Here is a 20,120-nt window from a genome sequence, read left to right on the forward strand (position 1 = left end):
TGTTGCCAGTCTAACTTCCCTTCTCCCTTCCATGCTGCATGCCAACATCAGCTCCACCAGGCTTCTACTCATACAATACACTGTGTGCCAGGCACAGGGGATCTGGACCACACCCTTACCCACAATCCATCTCCAAGTTTTGCTGTGGCCTTAGGAATCTGGGAAGGTCCTGCATCTGTGGTACAGATGGGGAGACTAGGGCTCAGAGTCAGGAAGGAGCTGCCCAGGGCCCACAGTAGGTTGGCAGGCAGGACTGGAACCCAGCCCAGGCTCCTCTGTGGCCAGTGGACTCCAGTGAAACCTGCCTCCTTGACATCTGTCAAAGCAAGGTGATGGGGGAATAAGGGGTGTAACGGAGACCATGTTCTCAAAATTGTTGTGTGGTGAGAGCGCAAGTTACCACCAGACAGGAAGAGCAGAGGGTCAGGAGTCCATTTACTTCCTTTTCCTGAGAAGATGCTGAGTCTGGTCCAGGAAAGGGGAGGGGCATCGAGTGGGGTGGGGCCAGTGCTCAGCCTGGGGCAGAAATGGAGTCCCAGCCTGAGTATCAGGGTTCAGCCCAGAGTTGTAGTCGAGTGTGAGGTCTGGGACTGGATGTTGGAGGTTGGTTTGGGGTTCAAGCTGGAGTTAGTCCTTGGCCTGGAGCCTAGATGGGGGCTCAGACTGCAATAGGGCCAGTGTGGATATAAGGCCAGGCCAGGGGGAGCATCTCAGCCTGAACAGATGTGGGGAACATTTTAGCCACATGAATAAACTGGAAGGAAAAACCAGGAGAAATAAGTGCAGTGAAGTCTCTCTTCACAGTCACCAAAGTAGCAGCCCCCTCCTCTAATGGACCCTGTCCTGGGTTGCGGGCTCTGCGAGGGCAGGGAAGGGAGGAATGGGAGACTTGCCCTGTGGCCCTGGAGGGGTCTCCTGGAGGAAGTGAGACGGGTGGGAGAGGCTGGAGACCCAGGGAAGTCTTCCTGGAAGCAGTGAGGGGTGGAGGGGGGTGGGCCTGGAGCATCAGGAACCCAGCTCAGCTTCCAGACGGCAACAGCAGCAGCATTGGAATGCTCTGTTGTCAGGGGGTGGGGCTGTGAGTCACTGGGCTGTCTGCTGGCTGGGGGCCTGAGCTGACCTGGGGCTCTGCTTCTCCCAGTACTGCTGGGCCTCCAGTGTTCTGCCCATGTCTGTCTGTCCTGACTCCAGAATATCAGATTCTCCTTGCTTCCCTGTGAAGCCAGGAAGGCTGATGTGACTGTGCCTGTTTTACAGATGCGGACACAGGTCTAGAGGGCTGGTGTGCAGCAGAGCCAGATGAGTTCCTGGAATTCCTTTAGTTAGTAGGGGGACCTGAGTTTGGATGCTGGCAACCCAGGCAGAGGGAACAGGCCAGGTAAAGACATGGAGATGGGACTCACAGTTTGTGGCTACGATGGGAGAAGGGCCTGGAAATCTGACCTCCTTGCTCTGTGGCCAGGATTGAAGGCTTCTCTGCCCTCTTTTCTCAGGTTCCCAGTAAGGCTGCACAGAGGAACCGGCTGACTGTGGCAATGGAGGGGGGCCCAGCGGTCTGCTGCCAGGACCCTCGGGCAGAGTTGGTGGAGCGAGTGGCAGCCATGGATGTGGCCCACTTGGAGGAGACCGATGGCAGCCCAGAGCCCGCCAGGAACTGTGTGGACCCTTCACCACGGGCCAGAGCTGCCTCCGTGATCCCCGGCGGTACTTCAAGATGCCCCACTGCCCGGCCCGGCCTCTCGGCTAGGAAGTTCTCCCTGCAGGAGCGGCCAGCAGGGAGCTACCTCGAGGCCCAGGCTGGGCCTTACGCCACAGGGCCTGCCAGCCACATCTCCCCACGGGCATGGCGCAGGCCCACCATTGAGTCCCACCATGTGGCCATCTCGGACGCAGAGGTTGGTGGGGCAGAGCTGGGGGTGCCCACGAGCTTTTCAGTAGTCCTCAGTGAAGACCCTTTGCTGTTCCTATCCCTGCCACACAGCTGTCTAGCCTTTGGTTTGCATACCCCCAGAGCTGAGGAGCTCACTACCTCACTACATGGTCTCTTCCCACCCGGGGGAGCTTCATCTGAGCCAATTGCTGCCTCCTGTAAGTCTCACCATTCCCACCCCCAGTCCAGGCCTAGGAAATAGGTCCCTCCCTTATTCCCCCAAGAAGTCCTCTTAGAGATTTGAGGATAGACAGTGTGTCCTCTTGTCCCCCAAGTCTTCCCCAGCTTGAGCCTTCCACCTCTCATCCTGCCTCTTAGAGTCTGCTCTGACTCAGAAGCTGCCAGCATGCTTCCAGCCTCTGGGCTCCGTCGTTGCCACTTAGATCTGAAAGGGAACCCAAGTACTGAGCAATCTACAGGCTTTAGAAGCTGAGCTTTTCACGCCTGAGCCAGGGCTCTGGTCTCCTGTCCCCAAGGCTCTCCTTATCTTTCTTGTCCATGCAGTCTCCTCATTCAGCTGCTTCTGGAAATACTTGCTCATGGGTTTCTCCCATCAGGGTCTCCCAGCCCCCAGCATCCAGGTAGGAATCAGTGCATTTTTCCACCACTCCTAGGGAGCAAAGCATAGGCATGCTTCACCATTCATGTTTTCAAACATTGTCCAAGTCTTGTCACTTTCGGCTTCACTTTTGGCATTGGCACTACCTCACTTGCCTTTGTAAACTCGAAAGGTTGGTGAGACCCAGGGTCTGGGAGCAAGGGGCCTGGGGCCAGGATGGGGCCCTGGACGTGCTCCTGGAGTGGGAGCAGTGCTGCTTCTGGATCAAGCTTTACCTGATATCCTCTCTCTTTCCCCCACCAGGACTGTGTGCAGCTGAACCAGTACAAGCTGCAGAGTGAGATTGGCAAGGTAGGCCTGGGGGCAGGCCAGGAGCAGTGGGAACTTGTCTGGGGGATGTGCGGAGGCAGCCTGTCCAGATCCTCTGCTTGGCAGAATCCCCTCTCCTCCTCTGGGAACGTGAGGCTGGCCCACGAAGGTCCTAGCCTGGAAGTGGGGAAAGTCTTGTCCTCTACAGGAAACACCTGGGGTGGGCGGTGGGAGATGACTCCTGATTCCTGACTCCCCAGAGTTTTTTGTTTTTTTTATAAATTTATTTGTTTTGGGCTGTGTTGGGTCTTCGTTGCTGTGCGCGGACTTTCTCTAGTTGCGGTGAGCGGGGGCTACTCTTCGTCATGGTGCGCGGGCTTCTCATTGCGGTGGTTTCTCCTAATGTGGAGCACGGGCTCTAGAGCACAGGCTCAGTAGTTGTGGCACACGGGCTTAGTTGCTCCATGGCACGTGGGATCTTCCCAGACCAGCGCTCGAACCTGTGCCCCCTGCATTGGCAGGCGGATTCTTAACCACTGCGCCACCAGGGAAGTCCCCTCCCCAGAGTTTTTGATGGAAGAGACTGGGGAAGGCATAGAGCTGTGTTGAGCCGGGCAGGGGCAGTGACCAGGGCATAGGAGCCCTCTCCCTGCCCGCCTGAAATTTATGCCCACTGGTGGCAGGGGTGGAGATGGGAAGCGGGAGGAGGGGGCTGGAGCTGTTCAGGCTCCCCTTCTGCTGGGCGTCTTGGGGGAGGCTGTCCTGTCCAGCGGGGGCTGACCTGTGCCTATCTGCAGGGTGCCTACGGCGTGGTGAGGCTGGCCTACAACGAAAGTGAAGACAGGCACTATGTGAGTCTGGGGATAGACTCACTATGTGAGTCTAGGGCCCCTCCAAGCTGGGCCCTAGGAGGCTGGGGGGGGTGGGCAGAGGCTGTGCTAAGACAGAGGACAAGGCTGCCTGTGAACGGAGTGAGCTCCCTCTAGTTGCGGCATGCAGGCTCTTTAGTTGTGGCCCGTGGGCCTCATTGCCCCGCGGCATGTGGGATCTTAGTTCTCTGACCAGGGATTGAACCCACGTCCCCTGCATCGGAAGGCAGATTCTTAACCACTGGACCACCAGGGAATTCTCGGGAATGAGCTGCTTGACCCTGGGAATATGCAAGCAGAGGCTGGATGCCTCTAAGGGGAGAGCTCTAGAAAGGCTTGTTGGGGGGAATAGGGGTGAGGCCTAGGTTCGGATATGGCTACCTCCTAATCCAGCATAACTGCGGCCAGTCCATATCCTCAGTGCCAGTGACAGATGCTCATGTGCCTTTCTGGACCTCAGTCCACATGTAACCAGCCTGTTCTAACCCCTGGTGGCTTCACACAAGTGACATGTCTGCCCCTCCCTCCTCAGGCAATGAAAGTTCTTTCCAAGAAGAAGTTACTGAAGCAGTATGGCTTTCCACGTACGTACCTGTCTGGTCCTGGGCTTGGGAGCTCCTGGTCTGGGGGCAGAGGAGGAGGAGACCTTGGAGGCTAGTTTTTGTTAGGACTGGGGGTAGACAGGGAGAGCGTGAGCAAAGGCCTGGTGGTGGGACTGTGCTTCGGGGGTTGAGGCCAAGGCCATCGTCTTGCAAGATTCTTGCTTGAGGCTGGTCGCAGGGCCGTGGTGAGGCCCAGCCTTCTGCAACTGGCTGGACTCCCCTTCCTGGTCACAGGTCGTCCTCCCCCTAGAGGGTCCCAGGCTGTCCACGCAGGACCAGCCAAGCAGCTGCTGCCCCTGGAGCGGGTGTACCAGGAGATTGCCATCCTGAAGAAGCTGGACCACGTGAATGTGGTCAAGCTGATTGAGGTAGGTGGTGAGCCAGTGAGGCCTGTGGAGTAGCCTCTGATGCAGGGGCACTTGGCACGGACCCAGGGATCCTGCTGAGGGAAATACGCCAAGGGCAGGGCCAGAATTGGGGTGGGGACTGCCGGGAGGCTTCTGGGGTCAGTTCAGGCTGGTCTGGGATGTTCTCAAGTTCTCATGGAGGGGGACGAGCTGCCCCAGAGGCAAGAAGTGAGCCCCCATCATGGCAGGAGGGGAAGAGGGGCTGGGTGCCGTGTGGTGAACCCAGGTCGGGGCCAGTCATTTCTGAGGCCTCATCTGCCTGGTGCCTGCATAGTTCCTGCTCCATCGTCCAGGGTGGCTGTGGAGCACACTAGGGGTCCCAGGGCTGGTGAGGATGAGGAAGCCTGGGATGTCCACCCCATAACTCCCCAAGACTCACCCTCATGTCTGCTCCCTCTCACCAGGTCCTGGATGACCCAGCTGAGGACAATCTCTATTTGGGTGAGTGACCCAGCTCATCCCCAAAGCAGCTTACCCCGGTGGGTCTGAGTGCTCCCCGGGGTCACACTTGACGTTTAGATGGGCTGTGTGCAACGCACTGACCTCCTGGGGGCAGAGAGGAAACACATGTTCTCAAGGCCCAGATTCTCTTGCCCAGCCATGCTGAGCCAGGCTCAGAATATCCAGTTAGATTCAACAAATATTCCCAAGCCCCCACTCCACTGACTGGAGAGATGGTGGATCAGATAGATACAGGAAGTAGGCTATGTGACGTGGGTTCCCAGACCCTATCTGATAACTCTGTGCCTCAGTTTCCTCACCTGTAAAATGGGGATAATAATGGTATCTACCTCATAGTATTGATGTGAGAAGTAAATGCGTTATTATATACAAGACACATTAGCTATTATTAGTAATAGTATGCTGTTGTTATTACTTAAGTCCTTGGTGCCTGATTCAGGGCTGGGCTTAGCAGCTCTCAGGGAATGGGCCAGAAGGAACATTGGCTTAGGAATCAGAGGCCAAGTCTTTAGCCTCCACTACCTCTCCTACCTGCCTATCTGCTATGACCTGTAGAAAAATTCCTTCCCCTTCTCTGAGGTTCAGTTTCCCCCCTATAAAAGGGGTCTATGTTGATGGTCCTCACTCGGCACCTGAGAATCTAGTGAGGCAGGTCCATAGTCGACCCACTCTCATTTACTTCCTCTGATACCCTGGGACCCCTGTCCTACCCCTCCCTCAAGTATGCCTGGATGCCTGCCCTCTTTCCCACCCTCCAGAACAGGGAGGAACCTTGGCATCGGCTGTTTTTTCAGCCTGGCTGCACCTTACCTACTCTTCTTTTCTTCTCTTTTCTTTCAGTGTTTGACCTCCTGAGAAAGGGGTGAGTTCCCCATCCCGATCAGGCAGGTCAAGTCTTCCTTTCCCTCCCTGTATCCCTAGTCCTGGGGTCAGCTACTCTAGTGAAAAAAAGAGGTCCAGGCTCTGTCCTTAGGGAGCTGTGGTCTGGGTTGGGGAGTGGGGGCAGAACGAGAGACCAAGAGGACGATTCTTTGAAGGCCGGTGGGGTCAGTGAGACTGGAATAGCCAGGGAGGCCTCAGGAAGAGGGGGTGGGTTTTGAGCCAGGCCTTGAAGAACTGGAAAGAAGATTTTGATGGAGAAGAGAGAGAAGAAAGGAATATTGCTCCAGCAAAAGTATAGAGATGGAACTCAACTCTCATCTGTATTCAAATCACAAAGAATTCTTTCAGTTTTACAAGTTTGTGAGTTGGGCGGCTGGGACCCCATTCACTCCCATTTACAAGAAGGGAAGCTGAGGTTCAGAGAGGGTAAGTGGCTTGCCCAAAGTCACACAGCAAGTCACTGATGAAATCTAGGGTTGTAACTCATGTTTGCCTTGTCTGACCTTCTCAGGGTATGTGAAGAACAGCAGACATGCAGTAAAGGGCACGGGGCTGGGTGGACTGGGGGCCCTAACTGCCAAGGCCTTGAATACAGGCTGTGACTTGTCTCTCTGCCTGGGAGGCTACCTAAAGACCAATTTGGGGAAGGGGCAGGGAGTGGTGTCCTTTTAAGACTCAGGGGCTTTCAGCGTTTTTGACCTCCATTCAAAGTAAGAAATACAAGTTTTACATTGCCATCCATATCTGTAATTGAAACCAAAGTTTTATAAAACAGTGTATTACATGTGGTATACTCTGATATATTCTACTTCATTAGGAAAAAAAAAAAAGCAGTAGGCATCCACTGAATTGATTTCATGACCTTCTTGGTCCTGGACCTACAGTTTGAAAACACTGCCCTAAATGGCATCTTCATAACTGTTTGATTATAGATAATTAAGTACTTAGAAGAAGGAATACCAAGCCAATCAGAAATTAAGATAAAGCTAATTTGAAATTGTAGTGATTGAAAAGGGATATTTGCATCTATGTGTGTTTTCAAATTTTCATTATATGGGAGAAGAAGCTACTATCTGGGGTTTTAGGGACCCGTTCGAGCATAGAGGGCTCCCAAAACGTCCTGAGGGGTCTGTACGGCCCAGTCCCTGTTCCCCTCCACCTGACATCTGCCTTTACTCATCCTGATTCCGGCGAAACATCCCTCCTCCCCGCCCTCCCCATAGGCCGGTCATGGAAGTGCCCTGCGACAAGCCCTTCCCCGAGGAGCAAGCTCGTCTCTACCTGAGGGACATCATTCTGGGTCTTGAGTACTGTGAGTGAGGGGCTGCCTGCGCCCCTGGGGCTGGAGACCCGGGGGGAGTGGAGGGGACACAAGAGGAGACGGAGCCCAGGCTGAGCAGGCTCTGAGCAGTTCCTGTCAGTCAGTGCTGATCTACCAATCATCTTTAGTTGGGGGTGGGGAAATGGGCCTGTGGGCGGGGCCGAAACTTCCTGAACAGGTAGGGTGGCGGCAGACTTCACTGGGCATGCGCCAGGTCCTTCGCGGCGCCTGGTCGTCACCGCGTCCGCCTGCGCCTTGGACGTTCAGCGTGTATCTCACCTCTGCTGAATTCTTAGCCAAGCTTAGTCTCTCCACTGGGCCTCAAGAGCTGTGGGAAGGAATTTATGTCCAGCGGCTCGAGGAAGAGTCTGTCCTGGTATGGGGCCAGTGGGTGGTAGCAGAGTCCGTTTACTGTGAGGGGCCCTAAGGTGATGAGAGCTCAGAAGGGAGGATGTTCGTTTATCCTCTATCTGTGGAATTTATTTATTCATTCATTTATCCATTTACGAGTACCTACTAAGTGCCAGCTGGGGGCGTGTAGATGCCAAAGACCCAGAAGTGATCTCAAGCATCTTGCAGCCTAGTGGGAGGGACGGGAACCTAAGCAGTGCCTGCCAAGGCTGGGGAGGCACAGGGACTGTCAGAGCACTAAGGGACCAGGGGTGGCTTCCTGGAGGAGGCCACTTATGAGTAGGGTCCTGAAAGATGAGTAGGAGTTCGTTGGCTAGTTTGAGGCATGGTGGGAGGGAGTACACCAGGCGGAGAGAACTGCATGACAGCGGCACGGAGAGGAGTACTATTTGAGACTGGGGAGAAGTTCAATTGGGTTAAGTCCAACCTGGGAGCCAGGGAAAGGGAAAGATGATGCTGTAAACGCTGTCCAGGCTGCACCGCGAGGGCTGGGAATGCCTCCGTAGAGGACTTTCGTGACTTTATCCTGTCAGCCTTGTGAGCCCCTGAGGGCTTTGAGCAGGGGAGGGGAGTGATAGGATTTGTGTCTTGGAAAGCTCTGTCTGGCAGCATATGGTGGCTGGATGGAGGGCAAGAGCCCACCAGTTGGTCAGGGAGAAGGCTGGTTCTACAGCCCAAATGACAGATGGTGAGGCCTGGATTAGGGCAGTGGCAGCGGGGAGCAAATGTGAATGAGGTGAGGTGGGCAGCACTGGGTGACTAACTGGTCATGGGGCAAAGAGGGCCCGCAGGCACCTAGGGTTCTGGCCTGGTTTGGGGAGTGGGGCACAGCCCATCCCTCTGAAATCTCAGCTTGGTTTATCAGAAGCATATTCTCTCCCTAGGGGAACAGGTGAGGACCAGCTGAGGTTTGACCTGCAGTGAATGTCTTTATCTCATCTGAGCCACTCCAGTGCCTTCATTTTAATGCTGTCTTTGTACCTATGGGGAAACTGAGGCACAGAGAGGGAAGGGCTTTGCAAAAAGTCCCTAACAAGGGCCTAGAGGTGTGAGAAGGGGGCACTTCACCCTGGTGTGGCTGGCAGCAGACACAACCCCATACCAGCTTGGCTTCCACCCACTTCTTGTCCTGGGCCTGTTGTCTCCCATCCTCTCTCCCTGCAAAAAACAAAACAAAACAAAACAACAGAAAAAAACAAGCTAATCCCATCTGGCTCTTGGGTAAAGCCTCATCAAGACCCAGCTAACCATGATGAAGGGCTTTCTGGAGTGAATTGGTCAGCACCAGGGACTGGACAAGCAGACAAATGGTGGCACCCGGTGCTGAAGACCCGCCTTGTGATTCTGGCCCCCAGAAGGGAGAGCTGAGGCTGCCCTGGGAAGGCCCTGTGGTCGGGGAGGCTCAGGCCTGATTCTTACAGACGGGGCAAGTGCAGCCATGCAGGTAGGAGAAGCAGTCGGGTCTGGAATATATCTCAGAGGTCCAGTCCATAGAACTTGCTAATGAATTGGATGTGGGGTCTGAAGGAGAGAGGAGTTGAGGTTTTTGGCCTGAGCAGCTGATAATATGGCCATTAACTAACTGGGAAAGACTAGAAGAGGAACAGAGCTTTTGTTCTGTTTGTGTGGTGGCGGTGCGTGTGTGTGTTTAGGTGGGGCGGGGGTTGCAGACAAGAGAAATCAAGTTCTCAATTAAATATGTGATTGACAGATACTGAGGTGTATGTTGAGATGTCTATGGGATATCCATGTGGATAAAGAGCTGGGAGTTCAAGGGCGATGCCAGGGTTTGAGATAAGAATCTGAGCCCACTTTCCATGGTCAAATACACAGCCTCCTGAGCTTCTGTGTTCTGATGGGTGTGTGTCAAATGCTTTGTGTGTACCTGGCACATAGGAGGCAATTGCTATAGGGCCATGGGTCCTGTTGTTATTCTTGTTAATATATGATGCTCACTCCCTCTGCCCCCAGCCTTCCTCTCCTTCTCCTTCCCCCTCCCCTTCCCTCCTTCCCATTCCATTCCCTCCTCTCCAGCACCCTGGGGTCTGTTGGTCCAGGGGAACGTATTTGTTGAGCAGGGAGCCCATAAGTGGATGGCTGTGGGATGAGGTCAGTGCCTTTTCTCTGCTGGGACATTGCTGGCCATCTCAGCCTGAGCTGCCCGTCTCTTCCTGGCAGTGCTGGACCCAGGAAGCAGGGTGGGCACTCAGCCTACTAGAGAGGGCCGACCCTTACCCCGGCCACGTTCATCCCGGCAGTCCCAAGGCCTGGGGTGCCCTCCCTCTCCAAAACCTCATCAGCCCAGAGTCCCTAGGGCCGACCCTTACCCCGGCCACGTTCATCCCGGCAGTCCCAAGGCCTGGGGTGCCCTCCCTCTCCAAAACCTCATCAGCCCAGAGTCCCTAGGGCTGAGGCGATACCTCTGCAGGATACCCCACAATCCCACCCTCAGTCCGAGGAACAGGGACAGCTGTGACAGGCTGGGTGGGGGGATAGAACTGGGGAAAGATTTTGATGGGCTTCAAACCTGTAGACAACACTCACATGGGAGGGCCAGGGATGGCCTATGGAGGACCCCTTCCCCCAGTTTCCTCTGACGTCCACCCTCAGTGGCAGATGCCTTGATTGCCATGGAGAGAGCACTGGACTTGGGGTCCAAAGATTCCTAAGAGTCCAGTCCTGGCTGTGTTACTAACAGCCTAGGTTAGTGTCTTCACTGCATAGCTGAGAAGGGGGCCCTGAAGTCCTCTTCTGAGGTCCTCGAGAGATGAATGTGTGCAGGGGACAGGAAGTCCCAGCTCCTTCTCCCCTGGAGTTTGAGGCAGCCTCCACTGCCAGGCAAGAGCAGGTGGGGGGTCTGGGCGGCAGGGCCCCAGGCCAGCGCTCGAGCTGCCTCTCTCTGCAGTGCACTACCAGAAGATCATCCACAGGGACATCAAGCCATCCAACCTGCTCCTGGGGGACGATGGGCACGTGAAGATCGCCGACTTTGGCGTCAGCAACCAGTTTGAGGGGAACGACGCTCGGCTATCCAGCACGGCCGGGACCCCAGCATTCATGGCCCCCGAGGCCATTTCTGAGTCCGGCCAGAGCTTCAGTGGGAAGGTGGCTCCCAGGACCCGGGCTGGGTTGGGGTTCAGGTGGAGGGGTAGGGGTATGTGCCACGGGGTCCCATTTCCAACCTGAGAGTGCCAGGGTCCTCATGTCTCAGGAGGGACCGAACATGGTCCCCTCCCTCATGTTTGCCTCCTTCTGGAGTCCGACAAACTCGCTGAACTTGGGCCTCCTCTCGTTCTCCAGCAAAACGGCCCCAAGTCTTCCCTGCGGATACTTCCCGCCAGCTGCTCTGTGCTGAGTTCTGGGCTGGGCTGTGGAACAGACGGAGCCTGGACGGCCCAGCTCCCTGCTCTTCTGGTCATGGTGCAAGGGCAGGAGAGCTCGTGTCTGGGGGGACGTCAGGGGTTCCCCTGACTTCTTGGATATGGCAGCCTTTGAACTAGGCCTTGAAGAATGGGGAGAATTTGAGCAGGAGGTGGAGCCCAGAGAACATACAAGAGAACTGGGGGCACAGCGGGGCTTGGACAGCGTTTAAAGGGTCTGGAAGTCCTAAGGGTCTGGGCTTTGTCCTGAGTGACAGAGGCAGTGGCAAAGGTTTCTGAGCAGGGACTGTGGTTCTGTGTGTCCCCGGGCACATCCTGCTCTACCCTGTGAAGTATTGGCTGCCCCACTGTGGTCCTGCCATGGAGGAAATGGTCGAGAGGCACTTGGACACGTGTGTGAGTGTGGAGCTCAGGAGTCGGCTGTAGATAGAGATTTTTTTTTTTAACGTTTAATTTTGATATAATTCCAAATTTACAGAAAAATTGCAAGAATAATACAAAAAACTCCCCTATATCTTTTATTCAGATTCACCAATTATTGACATTTTGTCCCATTTACCTTTTCACTGTCTCTCCCTATATTTATAGAAGTTGGAGACATTATGCCCCTTTATCACTAAATACTTCTGGAGATATTTTCTGAGAACAAGGACATTCTCTTACATAACCTCAGTACAGTTATCAAAGTTAGGACATTTATCATCGATAAAAGACTGTTATCTAATCGACCTTATTCAGATTTCATCAGTTGTCCCCATACTGTCCTTTAATGCCTTTTCTTTTTCTGGTCTGGGATCTGATTCAGGGTCAGTCACTGCATTCACTTGTCATGTCTCTTTGGGGTCCTTTAATCTGGAAAAGTGGCTTGGCCTTGACATTTTTGAAGAGAACAGGCCTGTTATTTTGTAGAATGGTGTCAGTTTGCGTTTGGTGTTCCCTGGTTGGATTCAGATGAGGCATCTGTGGCAGGAATACGTAGGCAGAGATTTGAGAATCATTCACATAAGAGAAAAAGTGGATACCAGGAGAGGAGGTGGGGTTTCAGAGGAGGAACTTGTAGAGAGAGGGCACATTCAAGGGTTCAGGGAAGCCCCAAGGGGCTGTGGAGGTAGCTGAGGGCCAGGGGCTGTTCTGGTGTCAGAAAGAAGGTGGATGGTGGCTTTTCCAGTGGATCATCAGGAAGAGGGATGACTTCTCGAAGCCAGAACTGGTTTAGCGAGTATAAGTTCCACATATACTGTCGTTTCTGGGGTGCGTCTGGGTCGTGTGTACAGCAAATGCGACCCTGTAGATGAAGGGGGTTTTGTACCTGTTGAGTTGGAAACATGTCTGGTTTGGGCCTATTCCAAGGAGACTTGGAAACCCTTGACAGCAAGGGCCCTGGTCTGGCTGTCCCTGTGTCCCCAGTGCTCAGCACAGGGTCCAGCATGGAAGAGGGGCCTGGGAGTGTTTGTTGAGTTGAATACATGACTGAGGAAGGAGGTTCCCCACTTGCCCTCTCCCATGGCCCACTGAAGCTGGGTGACCAAGGGGTGTCAGTTCCTTTTGGGGGACTGATATGAGCTGTTTCTTTCTAGGCCTTGGACGTGTGGGCCACAGGGGTCACGCTGTACTGCTTTGTCTATGGGAAGGTGAGTGCTGGGTGGGCTGGCAGAGCTGGGGCAGCCCTGGCACCATGGGCTGGGCACCATGGGCCAGGATGCAGGACAGATGCAGGCCCTGCCTTTGTGTCCTTAAGTAAAGTGACTTTTGAAAGAGCCCACCCAGCTCAGAGAAGACGGAAGGAAAAGAGACTTTTCTGTTCTCCTCTTGTCCCCTTGGGGGGATGGATTCATGCACAGGAGTCCTGGGACAGCAGACATCCCAAGGGAGGTGTAGATGGTGCCGTTCATTCATTCACATATTCACTCATTCATTCATTCAACAAATTGTCCTTGACCTCTGCTCTGGGTCAGGCCGGACACCCAACCTTGACGTGCCGAGATCCCCGTCCGCAGGTGCTCCCGCTCCAGGGACCGTGCTGAGGCACAGGAGGGAATCTCAGGGAACATGTTCCCAAACTTCAGGCCCTGGCAGTGCAGGCCTCGCTGCGAGTGGTTGTCATGCACTCATTCGTTCAGTCCACGTTTGTTGAGCATCTCCTGTGGGCTAGGACCTGAACGAGTTAGACGAGGTCCCCCCCAGCTCACGAGAGCCCGGAGCTGCCCGCAGCGAGCTGAGGCGCTGGGCGCCACATCCTTTGTCTCTCCCCACCGCAGTGCCCATTCATCGATGATTTCATCCTGGCCCTGCACCGCAAGATCAAGAATGAGGCCATCGTGTTCCTGGAGGAGTGAGTTGTCCACCACGGGCCCCGCCCACCCCCAGGGAGGCGTGTCTGGGTTTTAGCAGAGCTTTTGTCCTTTCCGGGCCCCACCCCAGCCTGCAGATCTGGAGGTTGGGGTGCTGCTCCCTGGGAACAAATGGAGGGAGATGTGAGCGGGGTCTCAGACATCTGGGTTGGATCTCATTGAACAGATGGGAACTCTGAGGCTGGGAGTGGGGCAGGGATGACCCCAGGTCACACATTCATCCTGCTTCTTCACTGAAGGCCTCCAGGAGGTCAGTGGCATCAACCCCATGCAGACCCTGCACCCGTGGGGAACCTCCACCTTCTCCACACGGGCTGGGGGGGGCTTCACGATGCCAGTGCGCTCCCCCGTTTCACAGATGGAAAAGTGGAGGCTTAGTGGGTCTGGGATTTGAAGCCACTCCCTCCCCCTTGCTCCTTCCTTTGTGACTGAGGTCTCTGAGCCCAGAAGGACTGTTTGGAGAGGCCTCCCCACCGATCCACGGTTCTTCCGATTATGACGCCAGCTACCATGGCAGCCAGCCTGAGTCCCCTAGCGCCTCACTTTTCAGGGCCCTTTTACCATCCGCGCAGAGTGCCCAGGTCAGAAACCAACCTGGGAGTTGTCCTCGGTGTCCCTGCCCCTCGCACCCACTTCCTGTACGGCCCCAAGCCGCGCTGAGTCCACTTCTTACATTTCTCTTGGTTCCATTGCCAACGGCACCCCCTGCCTAGTTCAGGCCTCTGCCTTGTCCAGCTACCGCAGTCAGGCCAGAGTGACCCTGATGAAGCGCAACAGATCTCACCATGCTGCCTGCTGAAAGTTTTTCCAAGGCTTCCCAAAGCCCACAAGAAGAGGCACGCCCTGGCCCGGGCATTCAAGGACCCCTGGGTCCCCCCACCTGTTCACCTGCCGCCGGCTCCCTGCTCCCTGCCGCCATCCCCACGGCACTGGCTTCCTCCCCTTTCCCGTGGCTGCCTGTCTCCCAGCCTTTCACCCCTGTGGTATATCCTTCTCCCCAGCCCAGGAGTTTGAAAAGGGATTAAGTATCTAGGACAGCAGAGGGAGCCAAGGTCGTAGCCCTGAGAGTAGGTTCCTTCTCCCAAGAATTTAAGTAGCATCGAAGCCTGAAGTTTAAACAGAGACAGTCGAAGCTGATGCGGGGCTGAGTCCTGCTTTCCTCCCCCTGAGTCTCACCCCTGCCCTCCCTCTTCTGGGTGGCAGTGAGCCTCGGTTTCCTCCTCTGTCAAATGGGTATCTTCCCTGGCCGCCTCCCAGGTGGAGGAGAAGATAAGATGGTGAGTGGGGGCGAAGGCCTCTTGGGGATCCCATAAAGCGACTCTTCTCGCCTTATCCTTGCCACCTCTGCCTCCCAGGGGGTGTCCAGCACCCATGGGACCCCGTTTGTGTCTGTGACCTCTGACCCCTGAGGGAGACTGCTTTACTTCGTACTCAGGGGAGAAGGATATCCATACGCTTGTTCTGGAACTCTCTCCTTCCACCCTGGTACCTTTGGGGGTGTCCCTCCTGCTCTCTGAGAAGGAGGGTCGGCGGTGTCTCTGCCCTGGTGTGCACTGATCAGGGAAGCCTGGAGCAGGGTGGGATGGAGAGGTGGGACGCAAAGGACCATCAGCTGTCTCTCCCTCGTCTCCTTCCTTCCCCTTCTTTAGGCCAAAGGTCAGCGAAGAGCTCAAGGACTTAATCCTGAAGATGCTAGACAAGAACCCTGAAACAAGAATTGGGGTGCCAGACATCAAGGTTGGGGAACCAGAGGTGCTGGGCTGGGCTGGGCCACAGAAAACAGACCTCAGTTTCCCCTTCTGGGGAGCCTTACACTGGGGACATCTGTGTATTGGGTTGGGGTTTGGGGTTTTGGGGCTGGTGGAATGCCTGGGTCCCTCGCTCGCCGATGTCTGTTGCTTGTGGCCCTGACCCACCCTGCCCTCTGCTCCGCAGTTGCATCCCTGGGTGACCAAGAATGGGCAGGAACCCCTTCCCTCGGAGGAGGAGCACTGCAGCGTGGTGGAGGTGACCGAGGAGGAGGTGAAGAACTCAGTCAAGCTCATCCCCAGCTGGACCACAGTGGTAAGAGGATGGCGGTGGAAGGCACCGACTCCTGGGAGAGCCTGGGGGGGTGGGCGTGGCTGCTGCCTGAGACTAGCTCTGTGCTGGCCCCTGTGGGGGGCAGAGGGCTTCCTGGTTGGCCAGCCCCCATGCTGGGCCCCTGAGGCCACTGTTCCACTAGAGGCCCACAGGAGCAAGGTCACATTATTCAGCCTCGTGGTAGGGAGACCAGGAGGTGTGGTGAGGAGAGCGCATGATTTAAATATACTGCCCTCACTGAGTGTCAGCATTCACCACGGCAGAGAAGCATTTCCTTCCTTCCCTCCTCCCTCCTTCCCTCCCTCCCTTTCTTCCTAACGTTTATTGGGCTTCTGCTATTTTCCAGGCACTGGACTAGGTGCCAAGGACATGAGAGGGAAAAGGCCTAGCATGCCTTTGATTTGGAGACGTGGTCCCGGGGCCCCCGCGTGTCAGGCAGACACCACCTGTGTGCTCCCTCCGCTTTCCTCTCACGTTTCAGCTTTTCGCATCCTCCTCTGGACATCTCCCACGTTAACAGTTGGAAGTTATTAACGTAGCCCCTGATGGCCATCTGGTTTTTTTTATGGGGGGACACTGAGAGCCATGGCTTGCCCTGCGCTGAGGTTTCGCAGTGGGTCGGGGTGAACACAAGGCCAGGAGAGCGAGCTGGGGCCTGTGCCTGGCATGGGGTCTGGCCTGTGCACTTCATGCCTCCCTACTGGGTCCAGTAGGACCAGCGGGCTAAAGTCCTGTGCTCTACAGAGCTCCAGGGCTGTATGGGGTCCCAGGAATCGTCAGCTCCCGTAGGGTCCCTACTGCCACTTCCCTGGTCTTAACCACCATACTCTCTTTTGTAAACCACTGGAATCGCCTCCCAGGTTGTCCCCCTGCCCTTCCTCCACCCTTGCCCCCACTACAGTTAACACTCAACTCAGCAGCCAGGGTGGTCCAGTGACCTGCTCGTGTCGCTTCTCAGCTCAGACCCTGCTCACTCAGGCTCCCATGTTGCTCAGAGTAAGAGCCACGCGCCTGACTGCCTGCCAGACCCTGCCCACCTCCTCTCCTCCCTCCGTTCACTCCGACCACATGCCACGGAAGCTGCCGCCCCAGTGCCTTTGAACATCCCTTCCCTCCACCTGGGATCCTCTGGCCCAGATGTCCACAGGGCCGCTTCCTCATCCCTTCAGGTCTTCACTCCACAGTCACCTTCTCAGTGAGAAGTGAGTGAACCTTCCCAGCCCCTTATCGAAAATTCCAACCTCCTCTTTGTCATACCTTATCCCCCTTTCTTGTTTTATTTTTTCCTCCCGAGCCCTTACCACTAACTAACATGTATTCTACTGCTCTGTCTTATTTATTACCTGTCCCCGCAACTAGAATATAAACTCTATGAGGGCGAGAAGTTTTGTCTCACTGTGGTCCCTGTGCCTCGAATAGTGTCTGGCATATGTAGGCGCTCAATAAATACTTTCTGTTGGAAGGAAGAAGGAAGGAGGGAAGAAGTAAAGGCACCCCTGATGCTATGCTGGTGTGTGAGAATTTGCGTGCGTGTGGGCAGGAGGATGGAGCTGTCCTTGTAGCGGGAGGAGGGACAAAGTCAGAGAGCCAGGGCACAGCAGCCCGTCCCCTCCTGGCATCCCCCCAGGCCACTGCGCAGCTCCTCTCTGGCCCCTGGGACGGCCTCTTCTCGACTCCATCCTTCCTGTGTAGCCAGAAGGCATTTCCTAATTGCGCTCCCCATGCCCTCAGCCTGGCATTGCAGACCCTTCCTGGTCTGCTCCTGGCCTCTGTGCCCGCCACGCACCAGATGCACCGGGCTCCTCGCCGTTCCCGGAATTCACCCTCAACCAACTCCCCTCCGCACTCTTGCCATTTCTTCTGCTTGGGATGCTCTTCCTTGCTCTGCCCAAGGAAAGGGAGCTTTAGCAGGGCCCACCCAGCAGCCTCCCCGTCCGGGAGTCAGGGTGGAGGCTGCCAGCGCGTCTGGGAACCCGGGGGCCTGTGTTCCTCACGCTGATGTGTCTTCCCCAGATCCTGGTTAAGTCCATGCTGAGAAAGCGTTCCTTTGGGAACCCGTTTGAGCCCCAGGCGCGGAGGGAAGAGCGATCCCTGTCTGCCCCGGGAAGCTTATCGTTGTAAGTACTGGTGGGCTGAGGCCTGCAGGGTGCTTCCTGCAGTGGGGTGAGAGTTGTGGCCCCTCCCCTCACTCTCAGCATCCCCAGGCTGTGCAGGCTGAGCCCGGAGCCTGGGGACTCGGCCAGGCCTCAGAGCAGGGCCCTGTCTGCACCTCTGTTCTCAGCCCACGGCAGCCTAGTCGAGGTTTGCAGGCAGACCTCTTTGTAGAAGCTGGTTTGTGTGTGGAGGGAGGGACACTTCTGCTGACTCTTCCTGGTCTGGGGGCGGGGTGGGTCAGCTGCCTTCCCAAGTGGCCTGTGCTATACATCCGGCCATTGCCGAGGCCGTGCACCCAGTCAGCACTTCGTAAATGCTTGTTCAGCAAGTAAGGACAGGCAGACTGGTGATGACGATGATGGGCCAGGGAAGAGGAACCCCCAGTGCTGCAGGCTCCCGCCTGAGAGCCCGGCAGGTACATTCGCCACCTCCTGGGGGAGGGCAGAAAAGCAGTTCCCCAGACCTCCGTGAGCCTTGCCCTCAGCGTTTCCACCTTCTTCCACTGAAATAAAAGTTTGGGATGCTGACAAGGCCTGCTGGAGTTTGCGCACAGACCTGCAGAGAGAAAACAGTAAGGGGGTCCTGGACCAGAATGTGGTCCTGGGACTTGGGTCGCCTTCCTCTAGCCTGCGAAGGGAGCTGCGGGACAGAGGGGCTGTGCCAGCCAGCCCGCTCTGTGGAGGAGATGTGCTCCCCTGGGAGGTGAGCGGCGGCTGCCGTCCAGGTACGTCGGCCTCTGGGGAAGGAGCAGTTTCACTTGTGCCGTCCAGGGGCCCAGATGTGGGTTTCGTCTGTGTGAGACCACCCTCTTCAGACGTATGGGGTCCCATCATAGTGGACAAGCTGGTGTCTGCTCCCTGCCAGAGGTTGCTTGCACCCAGGGAGGTCCATGTACCAACCTCTTGGCCTCCTCTTGACAGACTCCCTGGCCTAAGTGGGGTGAGCTCTGGGGCCTGGGAGAGGCCTCGACTGTCCAAAGCTTACTTCCTGTTCCCTGTCTCTTCTGTGAGGTGGCCAGTCCTAGGGAAGGGGTTCCCTGGGCTCTTTTAGATCTGCAGGCTGCGATGCTGGAATTGGGCATAGTGTAGGGGACCACATATTCTGCGTCCAAGTGGAGCCCCTCTTGAGAAAGAAAGAGGAAGCTATTACTAACTATGCCGGGCACAGCAGGCAGAACTAGGACCGTGAGGCGCAAACCTGGACGTCGGTCTCCAGCTCAGTGTCTGTGACTAGGCGCCCCCTAGTGGTGATTCAGGCCAGTCACAGGCCAGGGACGCATCCACGCAGGGCACAGGGCTGGGCATCAAGAGTACAACTGAACAAAGCAATCGTGTCCTTTCATGGACATGTTAATGCGTAGACAGGTCAGTTCCTTCATCTGGACTGTGAAGGGATTGGGCTTAATACTTCCCAGCTATAACATTCTATAGTTCTGTGACTCAAGTTTAATTTTGAAAAGCAGGTTTTACCTCATCAGAGTCCCAACATTTGTCCTTGATTGTCTCTGTTTTTTATGCTTCGGTATAATTGTTGAAACTCTACAGTAGATTTAAATGGGATTGATCCTTTTTAAAGGTATCAAAATCCACTCATTGATCATGTTTAAAAAAAAAAGGTCTTAGGGGAAAAGAGCTGATACAGGAATCTACTGAATATGTGACAGAATCCTGAGACCAATAGGTAGAATCTGTCCTGTGAACAAAGAAAAGAAAATGCAAAACCAAAACCCTTCAACCCAGGACCATGGGGGCTGATCTAGGCCAGCCTAGAAGGCCTGTGACCTGGCTGGTCCTTGAGGATGCAGGGAAGTCAGCTCAGGAAGGTCAGATCTGGAGAGGCTCTGGAAGCCAGGCTGGGAAATCTAGACTTCATCTCCAGGCAGTAGGGAGCCATGGAGGGTTGTGGGCTGAGACTAGGGGTGAGGAAACCAGCAAGGGACCACAATGCGGGAGGGTGAGACTGAGATGAGCTTAGAAAGTAGGTGAGGGGGGATTTGAGATATGTGGATATAAATGCCTGTGAGTGTGTGTGAGTGTCCTTGTGCATGCATGTTCTGACCCCTGAGGTCCCTCTGCCTCTGGTGTCCCCTCAACAGGAAGGATGGGTGTGGTGAAGGAGGCAAAAGCCCGGAGCTCCCCGGCGTCCAAGAAGATGAGGCTGCGTCCTGAGCCCCTGCATGCGCCCAGGGCCGCCTGGCAGCACGCTCATCCTGCGCCTCCAAAGGCCCACTGCCCTCATGCCAACAGCTGCCCCTGCGGGCAGGGGGCTGGGGACTGTGGCTCCTCTCCCGGCCCTCCTCCCCTGTCGTGCTGCATGACCTCCGCAAGTGCGTGTCCAGGGACAGCATCGGAATGTGTGTCACCTGGGGTTTGGGGGGGTAGGGCTCCCACAAAGCCTTTTG

General features: G+C 55.6%; 1 protein-coding gene across 2 annotated transcripts; it reads left to right on the forward strand.

Annotated features, from left to right (window-relative positions):
• Positions 1–1,520: 1,520 nt before the first annotated feature.
• On the forward strand, positions 1,521–19,887 carry CAMKK1 (calcium/calmodulin dependent protein kinase kinase 1; the record flags this gene model as incomplete). Of its 2 annotated transcripts, none has more annotated exons than XM_079725273.1 (15): positions 1,521–1,895; positions 2,793–2,840; positions 3,596–3,649; positions 4,200–4,251; positions 4,504–4,637; positions 5,081–5,117; positions 5,979–6,000; positions 7,244–7,332; positions 10,658–10,857; positions 12,710–12,763; positions 13,391–13,464; positions 15,133–15,220; positions 15,419–15,547; positions 17,579–17,682; positions 19,785–19,887. In XM_079725273.1, exons 1-15 carry the CDS (start codon positions 1,536–1,538, stop codon positions 19,885–19,887), a joined length of 1,548 nt encoding a protein of 515 aa, XP_079581399.1. In that variant the 5' UTR covers positions 1,521–1,535. The 2 variants fall into 2 exon arrangements, with proteins under 2 accessions (XP_079581399.1, XP_079581398.1); XM_079725272.1 differs by having other exon boundaries at positions 19,815–19,887.
• Between the last annotated feature and the right edge of the window lie 233 nt (positions 19,888–20,120).

This window comes from Hyperoodon ampullatus (assembly GCF_949752795.1).
Source record: "Hyperoodon ampullatus genome assembly, chromosome: 19".
NCBI lineage: Eukaryota > Metazoa > Chordata > Mammalia > Artiodactyla > Ziphiidae > Hyperoodon > Hyperoodon ampullatus.